This window comes from Phyllostomus hastatus, unplaced genomic scaffold (genome assembly GCF_019186645.2).
Source record: "Phyllostomus hastatus isolate PE091 unplaced genomic scaffold, TTU_PhHast_1.1 phas_scaffold_555, whole genome shotgun sequence".
Lineage (NCBI taxonomy): Eukaryota > Metazoa > Chordata > Mammalia > Chiroptera > Phyllostomidae > Phyllostomus > Phyllostomus hastatus.
This window is the reverse complement of record NW_025334036.1, coordinates 14,168,817-14,190,830: the sequence shown is the minus strand read 5'-3', so window position 1 is coordinate 14,190,830 and position 22,014 is coordinate 14,168,817. Positions and strand designations below refer to the sequence as shown.

Genomic DNA, 22,014 nt, shown 5'->3' with positions numbered 1-22,014 from the left:
GGTTGATTGTCTAAAAGTTTCCCAATTGGCTAGGCTGCCCCTTTCCCGCTGTTTTGGCTCTAGAGGGCAGGCTTTTCTTGGGGGGTTTTGGTCTGCATCTGTTGGAGTTTCCAGATTGCTGACTGCTCCAGCACCCTGTCTGGGGCACATGAGACACAGCCAGAACCCAGTGGCCTTGCTGTGGTGTCATTTCTTGGGTCCCTAATCGGTTGGCCTTCTTCTCTCCCCTTTCAGGGTCTTTTTTCAAGTGTTTTAGATAAAATGTCAGGTTTTTCACTGTATTTAGCAGGAGGAAGTGGGAAAAGGAGGCCTATTCTTTGTTCCTGGGAGCACGAGTCCTGAGATGCATCTTTTAGTCTTGGCAGATTCCACAGTATGTTTACGAGCTTGCGGGATGATTCAGGAGAAAAGGGGGGGGAATCACAGCAATGCAGTGGGAGCAGGCGAGAGTGGGCGGCCTCCAGTGCACCCAGTAGGGCTGCAAGCAGGCGTGTCTTTGGAGGCTGGCTGTTTTTTTTCCTCATTGCTTCTAGTTTTGTCGCTGTGCCAGTCCTGGGAAAACTTCTTCTTTTTAAAAGATTTTATTTATTTATTTTTAGAGCAAGGGGAAGGGAGGGAAAAAGAGAGGGGGAGGAACATCCATGTGTAGTTGTCTCTTGTGCACCCCCTGCTGGGGACGTGGCCTGCAACCCAGGCATGTTCCCTGACTGGGAATCGAACCTGTGGCCCTTTGGTTGGCAGGCCTGTGCTCAGTCCACTGAGCCACACCAGCCAGGGCCAGTGCTAGGACTCTTTGCTCTTCACTGTACTCTGCTCGAATCTCCATGTCTGGCTCCAGCTTGGAAGCCCTGATCTCGCCATGGTGGACCAGTGAGGGGCTTTGGGGAACTTTGGGGAGGGAGGAAGGGAGAGGCCAGTCCTTCCACCCACCTCACCCTGCTTTAGAGGGCATCTCTTCTGGGGCTCCAGCACCTTCCAGAAAGGCCCATTGTGGTTTCTACACTCACCTTCTCCCTTTGCCCCTCAGCCTCGGGGGTTGGAATTTTCCTACCGCTGTTAATCCCTGACATTCTGGTTGATTCCCAGCACATCCGTCTCCTGTGGAAGGAGCTTCTGCGCTGAAACACTCAGAGCCGTTTCTAGTACCTTCTCAGGCCCTGACTGGTTTCATCAGGAAAATGGAGGAGGAGACGTCTGCAGTGAAAAGGAGGGAGGGGGTATGGGGTGCTGAGTAGGGACGTGGAGGAGAGCTGAGTGGAGGCAGTCCTGGGAGGTGCCGAGGATGCTGGGCAGCGCAGGACGCAGAGGCCAGGCCAGCCCCAGGCTCCCCCACTCGCGTTAGCTGCTGCCACAGTGGCACCGAGCGGGCTCCACAGGCCTGTGGTTTTGCCACGGGTGGCCCCAGGATCCCCCCACCTGGTGTTCGTGCTCCCGTGTGATCCCCTGCCCTTGAGCCCTGAGGGTGGACCCACCTTTGATCGAACAGAATACGGCAAGCATGGCGGATGAGATGTCCGTTCAGGACCATGTTACATGGTATAAAACCCTGCCAGTCGACTCTCTGGAGACTGTCCTTGTCCTCTGGGGATGTGGGCAGGGGAGACCCCCTGGCACGGAGGCCTGTCGGAGGTGAAGATGGCTTCGGAGAGCTCAGTGCGGCCCCAGTCCGGCAGCCACCAAGAAGCTGGGTCCCCAGTCCCGCAGCCACAAGGCTGTGGTTCTGCTGATGCTGAGCGACCCTCCAAGTGGAGTCCTCCCTGGCTGAGCCTCCAGGTGAGAGCAGAACCTGGCACCACCTCAAGGTCTCATGGGCAGAGGACCCAGGGAGGACTGTCCTGTGTCCCCTGGCCCACAGGAACTCTGAGATCATCAGTGCGCTGTTTTCAGCTGCAAGTCTGTGATGAGTTGTTGTTAGACACCAGGAGAGCCTGATGGAACGTAACGGGCGGTAACAGGGGCGCGTTTGTTGGACCTGGGAATCCCAGCTGGGAAAGGGGCCGGGGACACACGGGGGCGTTTGGGTGACATGGGGACCCAGGGTGTGAGGGCGTCATCTCTACAGGTGTCGCAGCCAAAAAATAACGACCAGCGGAGAGACACAGAGACAGAGATGGGGAGCTAGGACTGAGAGCTTGAAAGAAGGGAGGAACCAAGCCAGGAAGCATGCGGCTGTTTGTCTGTCATTGTCGGGGTGGGAGGTGCCTTCCGATGGCCTGTCCCCAGGCGACTGGAGTCTGTGGGGACTCCTAAAGAGGGCAGTGGAGAAAGGAGGCGCCTTCCCAGACTCCCAGTAGGAGTGGTGCCATGATTTGTGGGACCCAGTGCAAAGCGCACACGGTTGGCCTCTTGTTCAGAAAGCAGGAAAAGGGGTTCTTAACGGCACTAAGCTATGAAGCTGTTCTCTTTCTTCCAGTCTCTCTGTCCACTTATTATCATGTTTTAAAATGGCTATTTCATGTCATTATTCTAAGGAAAGAAAAGTGAAACACTTAAATTATTGTCCTGGTTGGTGAGGCTCAGTTGGTTGGAGTGTCATCCCGTATGCCAAAAGGTTGTGGGTTTGATCCCCGGTCAGGGCGTGTAAGGGAGGCAACCAATCAATGTATCTTTCTCAAATCGATGTTGCTCTCTCGTTCTCATCAGTGGATATATCCTCAGGTGAACATTTAAAAAGAATTGAATTCTCTGGCTGCTGTGGCTCAGTGGACTAATTACTGGCCTGTGAACTGAAGAGTCACAGGTTCGATTCCCGGTCAGGGCACATGCCCGGGTCCCCAGTTGGGGATGTGCGGGAGGCAACTGATAGATGTATCTCTCACACATCAATGATTCTCCCTCTCTTTCTCTCTCCCTTCCCTGTCTCTAAAAACAAGTAAATAAAAATCTCAAAAAAAATTAAAAGAAAAGAATTAAAATTATTAGCATGAATTTTACTGTTCATTTTATATTGTGCAAGGTCAGTTCAATAAAATGCAAATGCGAGTAGTGACTCGTGTGTGGAATCACAGAACTTGCATGCTTTGCTTTTGCAGCTCACGTTGTGTTTGAAAAACAGCATCGAACTAACTCGAATGTTTTCATTTCTCCTTTTAACACAATCACGCTCGACCAACCTCCTGCCTCCTGCCTACGGAAGAATTAAGTCCTGTTTAACCTGAGCAGTGGCTTAAAGCAGGGAGATCTTGGAGCAAGGAAGTGGTGAGACTTCCTCATCCTTAGGGTTTCTTCAGACACTGTTGCCTTTCTGTGTCTTCAGAAAATTCTGGCTCCACTGGAAAGGGTGGCTTCCCCGGCTGGCAGCGCCCCCACATACTCTGGCAAACATGAGCCACCCGTACCTGCTGTGAATGTCTCCTCATCCCAGATGCTCCCAAATGTGTGACCACGGGGCATTCAGAGCCCCTGCGGGAACGGGGAGACAAGGAGGGGTGGACTATGGAGTTGTACTTAGTCCAGCCATGCGCATGCGCATTACTTCTCATGGCTGCAGCGCCCGCTCAGGCAAAGCTCAGGGGGGTTCCTGACCGCTCAGCACCCCGGGACAGCAAACCAGAGGGCCCCAGTCACCTGAATCTGCTCCACCAGAGGGAGCCGCGTCTTGGAGGCCGGGTCTTTCTGGTTTCTGTTCTATGCGTACAACCTACACATTTCAAGAGAAATACCCCAGTATTCCCCTGGCTGCTGTGGTTCCGTGGATTGAGCCTGGCCTGTGATTCAAAGGGTTGTTGGTTCGATTCCCAGTCTGGGTTGTGGGCCAGGTCCCCTCGGGGTGCATGAGAGGCAACCACACATTGATATTTCCCTCTCTTTTTTCTTCCCTTTTTTTCTCTCTAATACTCTCCCCCCGCCCCGTTTCCCAATATCAATATATACACATCACATCATCATTACAAGTTATGTGTCCAAAAATGTTCAAATGTTGAGGAACACACAGTTTTCTGTAGAGTGTCATCTGGATATGCCAAGACAAGGTTGTGGGTCCGATTCCTGGTCAGGGCACATAAAAGAATCAACCAATCAGTGAGTGGAAAAACAAATCGATGTTTCTCTAAAACAAAACAAAACAAAACAGGCCTTTTTGTTTCATTCAGAAGTATCAGTTCCCAAGGTGCAAACAATATGCTCATTATGCTCAGTAATTAATAGTGGCTTCTCTCTGGCGGACCCTAGAGGGAAGCGGGACACTGGACCATGCATCTAGAGAAAGAAGGCAGCAGGCTGCCCGTGCGCGCGCTGGAAGTGGAGCTCCTGCAGACGTCCGCGCCCCCGCCCGCCGGCCCGGGACTCACCGCCAGCGCCCGTGGGCTGCAGCCCGGAGGCCCCGGGTCAGACCCGGCGAGCCCCTGCCCCAGTGGGGCAGCTGCGCAGAGCTGCTGGGCGCCTGCGGACCGGGATTTGGGTTCCTTCCTCACGGAGCGGAGGTGAGTTTAAAATGGTTTGATCTCGTAAAATTGGAATCCACAGGTACTGGATTCCCTCACATCTTTCGTGGGAAAGATTTCCACATATTATTCCCTGGCCTGTCGTGAACGAATGCTATCTCTAAAATATGGCTGATATATATCCAAAAGATAATAAAAATAGAAGAGTTTTAGCATAAAGATTTAGCATTACCATATTATTTAAGGCATTAAAAGTATTACATGAACTTAAAAGAATTTTATATGTTAGAACATGTTTTATTCCTATAACTATATCAATTAATCAATTGAATATTGTTTTTTTATGTTAGAAATATCTGGATTTACATAAGAAAAACTTTTCATAAACCCATTCAAAAACAATAAAGAGAAATAAAAGTATCGTCCTGTGTCTTCGTTACCCTGCAGATCTGGGTGGCCTTGTCCCCTGCTCTGCGCTGTTCGTTGTTGAACCAGAATCCTGGTCCATAGACCGACAGTCTGTCATTGCCACACGCAGAGCCTCCCACAAGTGCACAAAGTGCATGCATGGCCCTGCCCTCTGCCTTGGTCCTGGCCCCGCCCCCTGCCCTGGTCCTATCCACTCCGTTCTCCAGAGTTAGGCCGATCTCGACCTAAGTCCCATCTCAACAATGCGTATGCATGTTCACACTGTCACTGCGTGTTTATGAATCACTAAATGCTGATGCTCTTGTTTTGCAAACAGTGAAACTGTGACTTGCTCTTTTTCTTCAACATGTTTTTGAGATTTAGCCATGTTGATGCCTATAGCTCTAGTTTTTTTCTTTAAATTGTAATGTTTCAGTTACAGTTGGCATTCAATATTATATTAGTTTCTGGTTAACAACAAAGTGGTTATACATTTATATATCTTTTAATTTACATTTATATTTATATTTATATATAGTGTTACCCCATAAGTCTAGTGCCACCTAGCACCACATAGTTACAATATTATTGACTATAACAATAGTGCTGTATTTTACATCGCCGTGACTACTCTGTGACTGCTAGCTTGTAACGCCTAGTCTCTTCATCTTTCTCACCCACCCCCCAGCTCTCCCCAATCTGGAAACTACACATTTGTTCCCTGTTTCTATGAGTCTGTTTCTGCTTTGTTTGTTTATTTTGTTTCTTAGATTCCACGTGATTGAAATCATACGGTGTTTGTCTTTCTCTGCCTTATTTTATTTAGCACAATACCCTCCAGGCCCATCCAGGCTGTTGCACATGTAAGATTTCATTCTTTTTCTGACTGAGTAGTATTCCATGATATAAGTGCATGAATCTTCTTTATTTAGTCGCCCATCAATGGGCTCACACATGGCGTTCATACCTTGGCTATTGTTTTCCATGGTGGCTGCGCAGAGTTGTAATCCCACACACAGGGTACAAGGGTTTGCTTTTCTCCACATCCTCATCAACACTTGCTGCTTATTGATTTGTCGGTTCTGACAGGTGTGAGGAGATAAGATCTCATTGTGGCTGTAATTCGAATTTCTCTGCTAAGTAACGTTGAGCATCTTTTCATATGTCTGCTGGTCATCTGATTTGATTTTGTTAGTAGCTATCTGTTCAGATTTTCTCTTTCTTCCTGATTCAGTCTTGTAGAATTGTATTATTCTAAGAATTTATTCATTTTTTGTTCCAATTTGGGTTAGAATGTTGTCCAATTTGTTGGCATGTAATTGTAGTATTTTTACTTATTTGTTTAAAGATTTTATTTATTTATTTTTAGACAGAGGGGAAGGGAGGGAGAAGAGAGGAAGGGAAACATCAATGCGTGGTTGCCTCTCGAGCACCCCCTACTGGAGACCTGGCCCACAACCTAGGCATGTGCCCTGACTGGGAATTGAACCAGCGACCCTTTTTGGTTCTCAGGCCTGTGCTCAGTCCACTGAGACACAGCAGCCAGGGGTAATTGTAGTATTTTTTAAAATGATCCTTTTTATCTCTGTGGTGTTGGTTGTCACTTTAGCTTTTTTTGTTTCTGATTTTATAGATTTCAGCACTCTATCTTTTTTCTTCTTGTGTCTGACTAAAGGTTTGTTAATTTTGTTTATCTTTTCAAAGAACCAGTTTTTGGATTAATTTGTCTTTTAAACTTTTTTAAGGCTCTATTTCATTTAGTTTTGATCTCATTTTTTAAAATATATTTTATTGATTATGCTATTACAATTGTCCCATTTCCCCCCCTTCACTCCCCTCCACCCTGCACACCCTCTCCCACCCACATTCCCCCCCTTTAGTTCATGTCCATGGGTCATAAATTCTTGGCTTCTACTTTTCCCATACTATTGTTACCCCCCCATCTATTTTCTACGTACCTTTTCCCTCTCTCTCCCCCTCCACTCCCCTGTTGCTAACCCTCCATGTGATCTCCATTTCTGTGGTTCTGTTCCTGTTCTAGTTGTTTGCTTAGTTTCTTTTTGTTTTAGGTGTTGTTCTTAATAATTGTAAGTTTGCTGTCATTTTACTATACATGTTTTTTATCTTCTTTTTCTTAGATGAATCCCTTTAACATTTCATATAATAAGGGCTTGGTGATGATGAACTCCTCTAACTTGACCTTATCTGGGAAGTACTTTATCTGCCCTTCCATTCTAAATGAAAGCTTTGCTGGATAGAGCAGTCTTGGATGTAGGTCCTTGCCTTTCATGACTTGGAATACTTCTTTCCAGCCACTTCTTGCCTATAAGGTCTCTTTTAAGAAATCAGCTGACAGTCTGATGGGAACTCCTTTGTAGGTAACTGCCTCCTTTTCTTTTGCTGCTTCTAGGATTCTCTCCTTCATTTTAATCTTGGATAATGTAATTACGATGTGCCTTGGTGTGTGCCTTGGATGTGCCTTCCTCCTTGGGTCCAACTTCTTTGGGACTCTCTGAGCTTCCTGGACTTCTTGGAAGTCTGTTTCCTTTGCCAGATTGAGGAAGTTCTCCTTTATTATTTGTTCAGATAACTTTTCCACTTGTTGCTCTTCCTCTTCTCCTTCTGGTACCCCTATAGTCCAGATGTTGGGGCATTTAAAGATGTCCTGGAGGTTCCTAAGCCACTCCTCATTTTTTTTGGAATTCTTGTTTCTTCATTCTTTTCTGATTGGATGTTTCTTTCTTCTGTCTGGTCCACACCATTGATGAGAGTCCAAGTTTCCTTCCCATCACTACTGATTCCCTGTACATTTTCCTTTATTTCACTTAGTAGCCTTCATTTTTTCATCTAATTTGCAACCAAATTCAGCCAATTCTGTGAGCATCTTGATCACCAGTGCTTTGAACTGTGTGTCTGATAGATTGGCTATCTCTTGGTTGCTTAGCTGTATTTTTTTCTGGAGCTTTGATCTGTTCTTTCATTTGGGTCATTTTTTTTTGTCTTGATGCACCAGTTATGTAGTGAGGGGTGGAGTCATAGGTGTTCACCAGGGTGTGGCAACTTATGTCACTGCATTGTGACACTGTGCATGGGGGAGGGTCTGAGAGGGAACAATGGCACTTGCTCCACTCTCTGCCAGATTTCAGTCCCTTCCCCACTTCCCCCAGGCAAACTGGGCCCTTCTGGTGCTGATTCCTGGGTGGGTGGGTTTGTGTGCATTCTAGGACCCTGTGGGTGTCTCCAACGAACTCTCCTGTGAGTCTGGGAGTCTCTCCCGCTGCTGCATCAACCCCCACAAGTGTTTTCAGTCAGTGGTTTGAGGCTTTACTTCCCCGCACTGGAGGCCCGGGTTGTGCAGTCCATCCTGCTCCCCCTTTGTTTAGCCTGGTTTATCTGCGCTTGAATGTGGGACCGCCCGCTCCACAATCTGCTGCCTCACTGGGTCCACTGCCCGCTGCCCAGCCAGCTGCCGACTGTGCCCCTCCTAAAAGTCTGGATGAATGTGTCTTCTTTAACCCCTTGGTTGTCTCACTTCCATACAGTTCAATTTTCTGTCAGCTCTGGTTATTTTTTGTTTTTAAATTGTTGTTGTCCTTCTTTTGGTTGTGCGAGGAGGCACAGTGTGTCTACCTACACCTCCATCTTGGCCAGAAGTGTAGTTTTGCTCTCATTTTTACTATTTCCTTTCCTCTACTCACTTGGGGCTTTGTTTATTTTTTTTTCTAGTTCCTTCAGGTGTATTGTTGGATTATTTGTTTTATGTATTTTTTATTTCTTGAAGTAGGCTTGTACTGCTATGAATTTTCCTGTTAGAGCTGCTGTGGCTGTATTCCATGCATTCAGATTTGCTGTGTTTTCATTTTAATTTGTCTCAAGGTATATTTTGATTTCCTCCTTGAACTTGACTTAAAAAATTTATTTATATGTAGACAGAAGGACCGGAAGGAGGTTAACAGCTGGTATCTCTAAATTATAGAAGTATACATAATTGTTCTATTAGTTATCCTCTTTTGTAGTTTTCAAGTTATTACAAATAAATATTGCTCACTTATGCACTTACAAGCACATATGAATCTTGCAAATCTGTACACAGAGTTATTGAGGCCTGGGGGCATCTACAAGAATTCTGAAAGAGGAACTTTACCAGGCAAACAGTTCACAAGGGGAAATGAAGCCTCCAGTGGGAATAAACAATGAGGCCCCTTGAAATGATATACGAGGCTGCCTTTAACTTTATTATGCAAATTTTATGCAAAAAGGGTTTCCAAATTCACACAGTTCTGATTGGTCCAACTCATGCCATTCTGATTGGTTGGTACCATGCATTCTGAGTGGTTACTTTAGTTGAGCTCTGATGGGTTGGTTTAGGGGCAAATGAGGATAGAACTTTGCAGTTCTGATTGGATAGGGGGTGGTGTCTCTGTCCACTGGTTGAAGAGGAAACCAAGAGCTCCCTCATAGGAGTTGACTCAGTGGGCAGGAGCCCAACGCAGGAGGTGGAAGCTCAGTCTGTGGCTTTTCCCTGAAATGCAGCGTGTGTGTGTGTGTGTGTGTGTGTGTATGAGAGAGAGAGAGACAGAGAGACAGAGAGACAGAGAGAGAGAGAGACAGAGAGAGGGAGAGGCCTTCGTCAGCAAGACTACTGGACTCTGGCTGTGAATTTGGGCCCTGCTGACCACAAGGAGTCCTTCCTGGCAGATAGATTTCTCACCAGGTTCACAGGGTAAAATAGATACTATTGAACTTTGTGTGTTTTGAAAGCACCCAGGCTTAGAGGTGAAGTCAGAAATGTCAGTGTAATTTCTTCCTTTTGGAAAAAGAAAAGGTCAGGAAAAATAGAGAGTTCATCAGTATTTTCTACCTTAACTAAGTCACAAAGGAAAATGTAAGCTTTCAGTTCTGAGGCCAGCCATTATTCTATTTTATTCAAGTTTATTTTATTTTATTTTTAAGGTCAATGACTTATTTAATATGTTTACAGTTTATTTTTGGCCTCTCTGACTATAGAAGATCCTTTATGTTTTTTTTTAAAAGATTTTATTTATTTATTTTCAGAGAGGGAAGGGAGGGAGAAAGAGAGAGAAAGAGAAACATCAATGTGCGGTTGCTGGGGGCCGTGGCCTGCAATCCAGGCATGTTCCCTGACTGGGAATCGAACCTGCGATGCTTTGGCTCACAGCCCGTGCACAACCCACTGAGCTATGCCAGCCAGGGCATGTTTTTTTTTTTTAAATTGTTGTTCAGTTACAGTTGTCCCACCGTTTTTCCCCCATGACTCTCCCCTGTCCTGCCCTCCCCGCTCCAGCCATCAATCTCCTCTCCTCACTGTCCATGCCCATGAGTCCTCTATTCATGTCTGTTGACTTGCCCCTTCCCCTCCTCTGCCCCCTGTGTTATCCCCCTCCCCCATCCCCTCTGGTCACTGTCAGTTTGTTCTTTATTTCCATGTCTCTGGTTCTGTTTTGCTCATTTGTTTTGTTGATTAGGTTCCACTTAAAGGTGAGATCATATGGTATTTGTTTTTCACTGTCTGGCTTATTTCACTTATCATAATGCTCTCCAGTTTCACCCATGCTGTCGCAAAGGGTAGGAGCTCCTTCTTTCTTTCTGCTGCATAGAATTCCATTGTGTAAATGTGCCCTAGTGTTTTGATCCATTCATTGACTGATGGGCCCTTGGGTTGCTTCCAGCACTTGGCTATTGTAAATTGTGCTGCTATGAACAATCAGGTGCATAGGTTCTTTTGAACTGGTGATTCAGGATTCTTAGGGTATAATCCCAGCAGTGGGATCACTGGATCAAAAGACAGTTCTATCTTTAGTTTTTGGAGGAAATGTCATGCCATTTATTTATTGATTGATGAGGGAGAGAGAGAGAGAGAGGGAGAGAGAGATTTGTCATTCCACTCATTTATGCATTCATTGGTTGAGTCTTGCATGTGCTCTGACTGGGGATCAAACTCATAACCTTGGCATATGGGGATGATACTCTGACCAACTGAGCTACCTGGCCAGGCCCAAGGACTGCTCTTCTTATTCCCAAGTGTGTCTTGGGCAATGCCGTATCTTCTCTACCTGTAGTTTGGAGTTCTCTTCCCTGTAGGACCGAAGGTCAGGGATAGTGAAGAAACAATGGAAAATAATATCTGGACAGTGCTGCTTTAAGTTTAAATTTGGAATGTCCTGAAGTCTCTTTGGGAAGTTTCCTCGAGAGACTCATTTATAGTTTCGGCTCTTTAGAAACATAACTGAATATAACAGAAGCTTAGAAACCACTCCCTGTGCACGTAGCTATAGTTATAAAGTACTTGGTGTCCACACAATGCAGCGGAAGTGTGAAATAATGAAGTCAGCCAGTGGTGGCCCCCGCTGAGAAAATAAAAGGTTCGTTTGACTTTTCCGAATTCAGAGTTTTCCTCTTTCATGGCCACGAGGTGAAGTCTCAGCCGTGAGAACTGGGCTGCCCCTCAGAGCGAGCCCACAGGTGGTACCTGCTCAGGGTTGTTTGCATCGCCAGCGTGTTAGCCGAGTGTCCTTGTATGCCCATCATCAATTTAACGGTTTAGAAAACTGTTTTATTTGAGTCAAAAAGCCAATCTCATTCAAATAAGCTGTGACTACTGGGGTGTAACTCGTTCATTATGAAATATTCATTAGGAACCTACTGTGAACGGGGCACCACTGAAGGCACCAGGTGAAACTCGGTGGAAACAATACAGCAACCATTCAGCGGGGTGCTCAGTCCAATGGAAATCATGGACTCAGTAGCCAAACTCTATCTGTATCTTTTCCATTTGTAAACGGAAGATGTACAGCTAAGAAGATGTATTAGCTAAGAAGATGTACTTCTTAGCTAATGCAACAAAATGGGCTTTGTTCCCCCTTTAATATACATCATATAGCCCTGGCTGGTGTAGCTCAGTGGATTGAGCTTGGGCTGCGAACCAGGCATTGCAGGTTCGATTCCCAGTCAGGGTGCATACCTGGGTTGCAGGCCATGGCCCCCAGCAACCACACATTGATGTTTCTCTCTCTCTCTCTTTTTCCCTCCCTTCCCTCTCTAAAAATAAATAAATAAAATCATATATATATATATATATATATATATACACATCATATAGCTGAGAAAATGGAAGCTCAGAGTGGTTAAAGAATGGGAGTGAGGTCAGGTTATAGTCAGCTCTCCCAGAAATGCAGTGTAACCCCAGGAACACCTGGATACCAGTTGATTCATTGAGACATTTTTCTAAATGTGCCTGAGGTCCTTTGAATCTGCATTTATGAGAGATGAAGATTTTAAGAGGCCCAGCTAAAACCCTGGCCGGGTGGGTTGGTTGCTTGGAGTGTCGCCCCGATGTACCAGAGAGTTGTGGGTTTGATCCCTGCTCAAGGCATATACCTAGGTTGTGGGTTTGATTTCCGGTCCGGTCTGGAAATCAAACGGGTGGCAGCCAATCGATATTTGTCTCTCACATCACTGTTTCTCTTTCTCTCCCTCCCACTCTCTCTCCTCACCCACCTCCCTCTCTAAAATCAACCCTGGCTGGTGTGGTTCAGCATATTGAGCACCAGCCTGCAAACCAATGGGTCTCCAGTTCAATTCCCAGTCAGGGCACATGTTTGGGTTGTGGGCCAGGTCCCCAGTAGGGGGCGTGCGAGAGGCAATCACACATTGATGTTTCTCTCCCTCTCTTTCTCCCTCCCTACTTCTCTCTAAAAAAGTATGTAAATAAAATCTTAAAAAAATAAAATCAATAAAAACATCCTCAGGATTTAAAAAAAAAAAAGCCCAGCTAAATCTCTAAGCTGGTCTGACCAGCTAGAAGTGCATTTGGTATGAAACCCCTCTGCTCTCATCTCTGCCGGTTGGGGCATCGGTGCACTCTGTTAAAGCCCAGGAGGCAGGGTCCTCTATTATCTGTGCTCCCATAGGGAGTGCCCCAGGCAGCCCAGAAGTTATGGCCAGAGGACGCTTGCTGGCCTGGGACGGACACAGCAGGAGGCCCTGGTGTCATTCATCCGTGAGAGCAGAGTCTTGTGGTCTGTGTCACAAGTTCAATGTGGAAAAGAAAGTAAAGAAATACTTTTCTTTATCCCTGGCTGGGTAGCTCAGTTGGCTAGAACATCCTCCTGATACACCAAAGTTGCGGTTCGATTCCCAGTCAGGGCACATACAAAAATCAGTGAGTGAATGGATGAATAAGTGGAACAAGAAATTAGCGTTTCTTTCTCCCTCCCTTTTCCTCTCTCTTATCTCAAAAATTAAAAGTTTTTTTTTTCTTCAAATTTCCACTTTGCTTTGCTTTTATGGTGTGAGTCGCTGTTGTTTCCCCGGGCGTGTGTTTTACAGCATCTGCAGTGCTGTGTGTGGACTGGGCTCTGTCAGAAAAGGCAATGTACTAGCTTATAAAATGACCTGTGAAGGGGAACCCCAAAAACTGGAATTATCTTCTGAAGGCTGGGCCCCTTGTAGTACAAGCTACCCTCACTAAGGTGAGTGTTCCAGGAACCCATCTGTATCAGTGCACCAGCTGGCATTGTTGTGAGAGGCTGTATTCGGCTTCAGTGCATTTTTTTTAAGCCTTTCTACACATTTGCCAATTTCATGATGGGTGATTTATGAGTGCACCTGCCCACCCCGCACTGAGTGTTTAGCAGTTTTTTACCAAAACAGCATTTCCCCCGTGCCCTCACCCCGAGTGATTTATTTTTATTTCCTGGGATGAAAAAGTCCTCAAAGGGAAACATTTTGCTGATGTGGAAGAAGTGAAACCAAAAAAAATGGCAGAAGCACTAAAAGGCATCAGAATTGATGAGTTCAAAACTTGTTCTGAGCAGTGGAAAAAAGTCTCGATAGGTGTGTTGCATCAACTGGAGAGGACTTTCAAGGTGACTGAAGTTTAAGCATAGAAGAATAAATACATAATTTTTTATAAATAAGTTCCAGTTTTGGGGGGTCCCAGCCCTGGCCAGGCGCCTCAGTTGGTTAGAGCGTCATCCTGATACGCCAACGTTTCGGGCTCAAATCCCGAGTCAGGGCATGTGCAACAAGCAACCAGTGAATGTGTCAATAAGTGTAACAACAAACCAATCTCTTTCTCTTAAATCAATAAAAGAAAAAAAAAGTAAAATGACATATGCCCAATAATTAGGAATGAAAATGATTTTTTCATGAAATGAAATGATTCTTTTCATGAAAAACCAGTTGCTTTTAAATGTCATATGTCCTTCAGACAACAATGTGGTGAAGGGCGAGGGGTGGGGCAGGGGCGGGGGGAGGGGACAGGGGACATCCGGGACAGTGTCTACAATAACAAAGCTGTCCTTTGATAGGGTGACCATTCGTGCTGGTGGGCTCTGCTGTGAGGGCAGTTACGTCCCTCTGGAATAGCTCATGCTCTGGATGGTGTGTGGTGGCCCCTCCTCCCGGGGACAGGCCAGCACCTCAGAGGGGTACCCCAAAGGGCCAGAACCTTTAAAAAATATTTTAGTCATTTATTTTTAGAGAATGGGGAAGGGAGGGAGAAAGAGGAGAGAAACATCAATGTGTGGTTGCCTCTTGTGCACCCCCTACTGGGGACCTGGCCCACAACCCAGGCATGTGCCCTGACTGGGAATTGAACCAGTGCTCCTTTGGTTTGCAGGCTCAGTGCTCAGTAGCACTGAGCCACATCAGCCAGGGCCGAACCTGGCTGTGGTTAATCATTTTGCTTAAGCTGTGGCATCTGTCTCCTGGAGAACCTCTCAGCCCCTTCCATTTCTATTTTTAAAATTTTTTCAAAATGTATTGATTTTAAAGAGAGAAAGAGAAGAAAGAGAGAATCATTGATTTGTTGTTGTACCCACTTATCAATGCATTCATTGGTTGATTCTTGTATGTGCCCTGACTAGGAATCGAACCTGTGACCTTGGTATATCCAGATGATGCTCTAACCAACCAGGGCCCTCATTCATTTCATTATGACTCCATCAACCCAACTTCTGCTGCCTGGTGTCCTGAGGGATGCCATTCAGATACTTTCGATATGTGATATTTAAAATACGATGATCTTAGGAAATAGAACTTCCTGAGTAGGACAGAGCCCATCAGACAATGAACGGGCTTGTTAATGGGAAGCTCTGCCTGGAGTAACACATCTGGCTGGAACCCGATGCGGAGCTGATGGGGGTCCAGCAGCACAGTCCGCTCCCCCCTCCCCCAGCATCGGGTCTGCGGCATGTTCCCGCTGTGCATTTCCAGCCCGGTGTGTACTGGGAAGGGGGTTCTCCTGAAATTCCAGATTTTCCCAACGCAGGTTCACCTCCTGGTCTCCCAGAAGGCTCGCCATTGGCTCCTGCTCCTGCTGCCGGGTGCAGCCTCAGCCACCAGTGACTGTCCTCCCTCCCCGTGTCTTCCAGGTCTCACGCGCCTTTACCCCGGCTCTTCAGCTCCAGGTGCCAGGAACCCTGCGTGACGGAAAATACTCCCCTGCTGAGGAATGCCTCACAGGAAAAAGGGTGAGTGTGTCCCCTTCTGCCAGAGTAAAGGAATCTCTGGGTACTGTCCTGGGCCAGAGAATTTCTCCGTGAGGCGTGAACTTGGCCTCGACCTGTTGAGTCCCTGCCAGTTCCTTGTCCATTCAAGGTCACAGCTGGTCATGACTCTAGCGCCTGGATCCTGTGGCTTCTGGATTTCTAAGTGAGCTTAGGCATGACCCTGCAGTGACGAGGCAGTGGGGGTGCACCCAGCTGACTCACCAGGCCAGGGCTTCTCAACAGGTGGGGCAGGGGCTGCCGGCGGGGACTCTGGCTCTATCTGGGGATTCTTTTTTTTTTTTTTAAATCCTTATCCAAGGATATGTACATCAATTTGAGAGAGAAAGAAAGGGATGGGGGAGAGAGAGAGAGGGAGAGAAACATCCATGTGAGAGAGAAACATTGATCATTTGCTCCTGTACGCGCCCTGACGAGGGATGAACACATAAGCCCCACAAGCCAGGTATGAACTCCGACTGGGCATTGAACCTCCGAACCTTTTAAGGCACAGGATGATGCTCCAACCCACTGGGCCACCTGGCTGTGAGGAGACTGTTGATGACAAATTGCATCTCTCTGCAAAAGCTCCCTCCCCCCCCAGCCCTTTGACCCAGGGAACCTCCTCCCCTCCCTGGCGCTCCAGGGCCGCCCCTTCAAGTTCAAGGGGGCTCACCTGTCACCTCCTCTGTGAAGCCTTCATTTGCCCCCAGCTCCCCCAAGAGCCAGCTCTTCTCCTGCGCTCTCAAGACACCACAGTCTGCGCTTGTTCGGAATTTACCCTGAGTCACCCACGATTGTGTCATCTGCTGGCCTGCGTCCTCTCCGTGCACGGTCCCAGTGTCCAGCAGGCCCCTGCCACCTGGACATCTCTCCTGATCAATAGCTCTGTAAACAAACACCTCACACATCCAGCCCCCTAAGGGTTTCCTTGGAATCACTTGGTGAACCGTTAAGGCCAGCATTTTGAAACTCACGGTTCATTGAGGATCCAGTGATGTGTGAGCATGCGTCTCAGCAGGTGCTGTGCTGATGCCCCAGGGGGCGGAGCCTCGCCTCGCTCCCAGAAACCACTGCAGGAGAGCGCGGGTCAGGCTTGCTTACCAAAGGTTTTCCTTTATCTTTTTATCGCAAGAAGCTGATTGAAGGGTGGGTGGTGGGCAGGATTTTTTTTTTTTAAGGAAGGTTTTATTTTGACTTATCTTAGAGAGAGGAGAAGGAAGGGAGAAACAGAGGGAAACATCGAAGTACGAGAGAAATGTCAATCATTTCTCTCACACATCCCTCCCCAGGGTCATGGCCCACAATCCGGGCATGTGCCTGGACCGGGAATCGAACTGGCGACTTTTTGGTTTGTGAGAAGACGTCCAACCCACTGAGCCACAGCAGTTAGGGCTATGGACAGGATTTTTAAATGCTTTTCTTTTGGGGGAATTTAATTTTGTTGCATTTTTTTAGCTTTATTTCTTTTTCCAACTACAGTTGACTTTCAATATATTTTTAAGCAATTTCTATTTTCTTTTTTCAAACATTTTTATTTACTCATTTTTAGAGAGGGAAGGGAGGGAGAAAGAGAGAGAGAGAAACATCAATGTGCGGTTGCTGGGGGCCGTGGCCTGCAACCCAGGCATGTGCCCTGACTGGGAATCGAACCTGCGATGCTTTGGTTCACAGCTCATGCTCAATCCACTGAGCTATACCAGCCAGGTCAATATTATTTTGTATTCGTTTCAGGTGTACAGCATAGTGGTTAGACCACTATGGACCGCTTACAAAGTGATTCTCTAGATATTCCCAGCACCTACCTGGCCCCATACATATTTATTACAATATTATCGACTATATTCCCTGTGCTGTACTTTATGTTCCTGGGACTATTCTGCAACTGTCAATCTATCCTCAATCCCTTCTCCTTTTCCACCCAGTCTTCCAACCACCCTCTCCCCTCCGACAGCCATCAGTCTGTTCTCTGCGTCTATGAATCTGTTTCTGTGTTGCTTGTTCATTTATATTTTCTTGAGAGTCCACATATATGTGAAGTCACATCATATTTGTCTTTCTCTGACTTATGTCACTTAGCATAATACCATCTAGGCCCATCCATGCTGTTGCAAATGGTAAGACTCCATCCTTTTTACTGGCCAAGTAATATTCCATTGTGTAAGTGTACCATATCTTCTTGATCTACTCATCTATTGACGGGCACTCGGGTTGCTTCCATATTTTGGTGATTGTAAATAACACTATAATGAACATAAGGATGCACAGAGGTGCCTTGCTGCAGTTTAAACACATTTTTAAAAAGATTTTATTTATTTATTTCTAGAGAGGAAAGGGAGGGAGAAAGAGAGAGAGAGAGAGAAACATCAATGTGTGGTTGCTGGGGGTCATGGCCTGCAACCCAGGCATGTACCCTGATTGAGAATCGAACCTGTGATGCTTTGGTTCGCAGTCCATGCTCAATCCACTGAGCTACGCCAGCCAGGGCTTTAAACAAATTTTAAAAAAATATTTTTTTTATTTATTATAGAGAGAGGAAAGGAGGGAGACAGAAAGGGAGAGAAACATCCATGTGTGGTTGCCTCTCCCACATCCCCTGCTGGGGACCCGGCCTGCCACCCAGGCATGTGCTCTGACTGGGAATCGAACCAGCGACCCTTTGGTTTGCAAACTGGTGCTCAACCCCCTGAGCCGCACCAGCCAGGGCGAGAGTTCTTGTCCTGCTGTGACTGAGCCCCAGAGCAGGCTAACTGTTGAGGAGAATCTCAGAGCCCCGTAGAGCTAGCTGCCTTGGAGCGGTGTCTCGTGTTCCTACAAGTCACGGCTGTTGCTTTGTCAGCCTTGTGTCCCCAGGAGTATTCCATGTGGCACAAATCCCTCCCCAGAGTCAAGTGCATTCATACTGAGTGAAATGCTCAGTAGCCTGGGGATACCACCGACAGGAAGTGGATGGTGCACATGCAGGTGCACGTGGAATTCTGATCAATGTGGGGCTCCCCCCCGAGTCATCCCTCTAGATTTGGCTCTGGTTCTTGGGCCCGTGTCGTCCAGCACTGGCACACCCCCGCTCCCGCTCCTGCTCGTGTGGATGTGAGGTGGGAGAGCCCGGAGACTCTTCTCCCTGCTGCTCCATTGCAGGAAGGTGTCTACATAGAGCAGGACGGTGGGACCCCAGCATAGGAGCGGCAGCTGGGCTGAGCTGGCTCTATTGGAAAGTTCCAAGCTCAGGACAAGCTGAGGCTTCCTTTTTCCTTTCTTTTTTTTAAAATTGACTTTCAGAGAGAGGGAGAGGGAGAGAGAGAGAGAGAAACATCAGTTTGTTGTTCCACTTATTGATGCACTCATTGGTTGATGCTTGTACGTGCCCTGACTGAGTATCAAACCCGTAACCTCGGCCTATCAGGACAATGCTCCAACCAACTGAGCTACCCGGCCAGGGCCAAGCTGATGTTTCCTGAAGGCCCACAACTCATTCTGAAGATTCGGGTGACTCTGGATGTCCCTTGAGCCAAGCGTTCTGTGACGTGCAGAGGGACCAGGCCCAGCCGCACGGAGTCTGCGGTCCTCCCCAAAGCCAGGAGGGACTCCATGTTTCACATGTCACCGCTGAGACACAACCTTGTTTGTTTTCCATGAAAATAACCCCAGATGTTGCTTTCCAGGGTGCGGAGCCTGCGCATTTACCACCCGGAGTTCATCACCGCTGAGGAGTCTTGGGACAACAGCTCGGCTGAGTGGGAGGGACGGTCGCTGCTGGGCAGCGAGGCGGCTGGTTCCTCCCGATCTGCCTCCTCGGACAAGGGGGACCTTCTGGAGGGCGCTCACACCAGGCTCCGCCTTTCAAAGCTGAGGTATGAGGCTCGGGAGCGCCCGTGTGGCCCAGGGTGGCGGTGTCACAGGGCAGCCCACCGGCCTGGGGTGAGCCTGGGGGTCTCGCTATCACAACACCCTTCCGAAAGGTGCGGTGGAGGTGAGGGACAGGTTTGCCCACGTTTCCTGGAAGACATGCTAGGTGGGGCTGGCCCAGGGCCGTGGCTGTGCCTACGGGGCTCCCGTATACACATTTATTTGAAGGAAGGGTCCTATCGAGAACAACATCTTTGAAGGCAGCATCTGCAGGGACAGATTGAGGCTTGGGGACCAGGACCACAGGGTCCACATTCCAGCTGTGTGGTAGCTGGGGGACCAGAGGACCAGCCATGTCCTGTGACTCTCTCCTCATCGCCTGGTGTCCCCTTCACTCCACAGCCTTCCGTGGGCTTCCAGGAGGGTGGTCTGGCCCACAGACAGGCGAGGGGACCCTCCGCTGCTGTCAGTCATGAATGTCACTGTTTCCCACCATCGGAGGACCAGCCTTCGCTGAAGCTGTTTGATGGGCTCCCTGAATGCCAGAGGGCACGTGTCTGCACCCAAAGCTGCCCTTTCTCTGGTGTCCTGTGATCGTCCCAGCCAAGGAAGATGACAGAGGGACCTCAGGAGGGTGACGATTTTGCCTGAGGTCTTGCAGCCTGTGAGCCCAGCTGGGGGCAGGAGGTGATGCCAGGTCCCCTGCTGGTGCAGGACCATGGACATGCTTTGGCCCACCAGCCTCCCAGCCATGTGTAACCTCCTCACAAGGGTTCCTCAGCCGCCCTCACAGGCGTGTGGCAAATATTTGGCTGGTGAATCTGCTTTGAGGTTCTGTGAATCATGGGAAATTGTGTGAACAGGGGTCTGGCCCTGGGGGTCACAGGGATGGTAACCCCTGTCCCCAGCTGGCTGGCTCACAGCTGCAGAGGGTGACAGCTTCCTCCTCTGTCCCACACGGCGGCAAAATAGAATCAAGTACATTTCAGACTTGACCTTCAGTGGTTGGTTTGTCTTCTCTGACCCGGGAAACAATTGCCTTGAACTGAAAGACGCAGGGCCATCCTTTCTCACGGGTCTAGAAAGTCCCACGAGTGGTCGTTGAAGAAACTTGTCAAAAATATTTTGGATGGTCAGAAAGTGATTTGTATTTAGAATAGTCCATGGATACTTCGTACTTTCAAAAGAGGGTCATTGTGGTGCCCATTTAAATAGAAGCTGTGGAATCATCTTTCGGAGATGTGAACCAATATTCATCAAACCCATTATGTCTAAGAGAATGAAAAGCAAGTTGTTACTGTTTTGAAAGGACCAGAGTGGTTTTGAAAAAGATGTCCCAACAGACACTTCATTCATTCTGCAAACGTGTGTCAAGCACAGGCCAAGTTCAGCGGCCCTCCAAGTTCAGGGAGAGAGTAAAGACAGTCTGGCCCCGCCCTGGAGGAGGGTCTGGTGGGGGCGGGGCACACCGTGGGGCGGGGCGGTGATGTGTCAGTGGGAGGTGGGCCCCATTGGGTTGGGGAGGTCATGGGACCAGAGGTGCAGCTGGAGGGGCTATAAAGGGGCGGCCAGGCCTAGGTCCATCTCAGGCCTGAGGGCCATGGTCAAGTGTGAAATGGTGGCTGGGCCAGGACACCACAAGGAGTCCTGAGAAGGGGCCAAGCACATGGCCTGTTTGTCTATTAAATTACCTTCTAAGAATTAGAGAGAGAGACATAGATTTGGTGTTTCACTTATTGATGCATTCATTGGTTGCTTCTTGCAATTGGTGTGCCCTGACCTGGGATCGAACCCACAACCTTGGCATATTGGGGACAACGCTCTAATCCGTCCAGGGTCCCTAGGCAATTCTTGAAAGACTCTGCTGGCACAACCAATGACAACGTTGCACTTTCTTTCTGAAATCAACAGTTGCATCTCCGTATTTGTATATTTGATGGCCAAATCTACAGCCCCGCCTTTCAGAAAACTCAGAGGAAAGTGACTGGCGAGTGTGACTCTGAGAGACCAGATAAGGCTTGTTGCCAGGAATCTGGGGCTTCCAATCTTGATCTTTAACGTCTCCTGCAAGAAACTGTGTGCAAGCGCTTGGGGTTAACTTTGTCCCTCTCGTTTTCCCCAACCGAGTCCCTTGCCACCAGGCAGAAGGCGGGTCCACAGCCTGCGGCATGTTTCTTCCTGCCCTGCTAAGGAGAGAATCCCAAAGGCGGGCTCTGAGGGGCAGATTTCTGGGGGCCTCAGAAAGGTGGCAGAGGTCTGGCAGGTCTGCGCATGCGCACACAGGAGCGCACCGTGCGGCTCTGACCCGGGCTTGCCTTTCTCTGCAGGCGCTGTGCGCGGTGGCTGAAGGTCACGGGCCTGTTTGCCTTCGTGGTGATGTGCTCCGTGAGTACCATGCCCAGATCGACAGTGGGCCCTGCCCCAGGCTGGGCGCCTGCGTGGTGGGACCACAGTTCCCCTGGGGGAGGAGCTGAGGGCGTGGGGGTGGCAGCCCGTGGGTAGCGATGGAGGCCTTGGGCGCGCTTCTCTGCGCTTGTCCCAAGTCACGTGGCCGGAGCCCTGGTGACCTGGCTTTGCTCTGCAGAAGGCATCGAGCTGGCCCCCCTGGGTCTTCCCACCTCGGAGCCTACCAAATCCTCCTCCAGCCCCCTGCAGTGAACCCTTTATTTGTGTGGGGGTGAACATGGTGCAAACCCCACGGCCCTCTCAACGTGCATTCCTCACGAAATGTTTCTGATCGTTACAGGTTGCATTTAGCCTGTATCCAGATCAAGGGAAGTTCTGGCAGCTGCTGGCCGTGTCACCGCAGGAAAGCTACTGTATCTGAACCACGTGCTGGACTGGAGGTGTCCGGTGGCGGGTGGCTG

General features: G+C 48.4%; 1 protein-coding gene across 1 annotated transcript in view; it reads left to right on the top strand.

Annotated features, from left to right (window-relative positions):
• Window positions 1-22,014, top strand: part of OCA2 (OCA2 melanosomal transmembrane protein) — a 167,225-nt gene that overhangs the window by 12,436 nt on the left and 132,775 nt on the right. Inside the window, exons 2-6 of the mRNA XM_045824982.1 lie at window positions 4,171-4,421; window positions 15,188-15,286; window positions 18,964-19,152; window positions 21,475-21,532; window positions 21,894-21,966. Coding sequence (XP_045680938.1) covers window positions 4,192-4,421; window positions 15,188-15,286; window positions 18,964-19,152; window positions 21,475-21,532; window positions 21,894-21,966 — 649 coding nt within the window. The 5' untranslated portion in view covers window positions 4,171-4,191. The remainder of the gene's footprint in view (window positions 1-4,170; window positions 4,422-15,187; window positions 15,287-18,963; window positions 19,153-21,474; window positions 21,533-21,893; window positions 21,967-22,014) is intronic.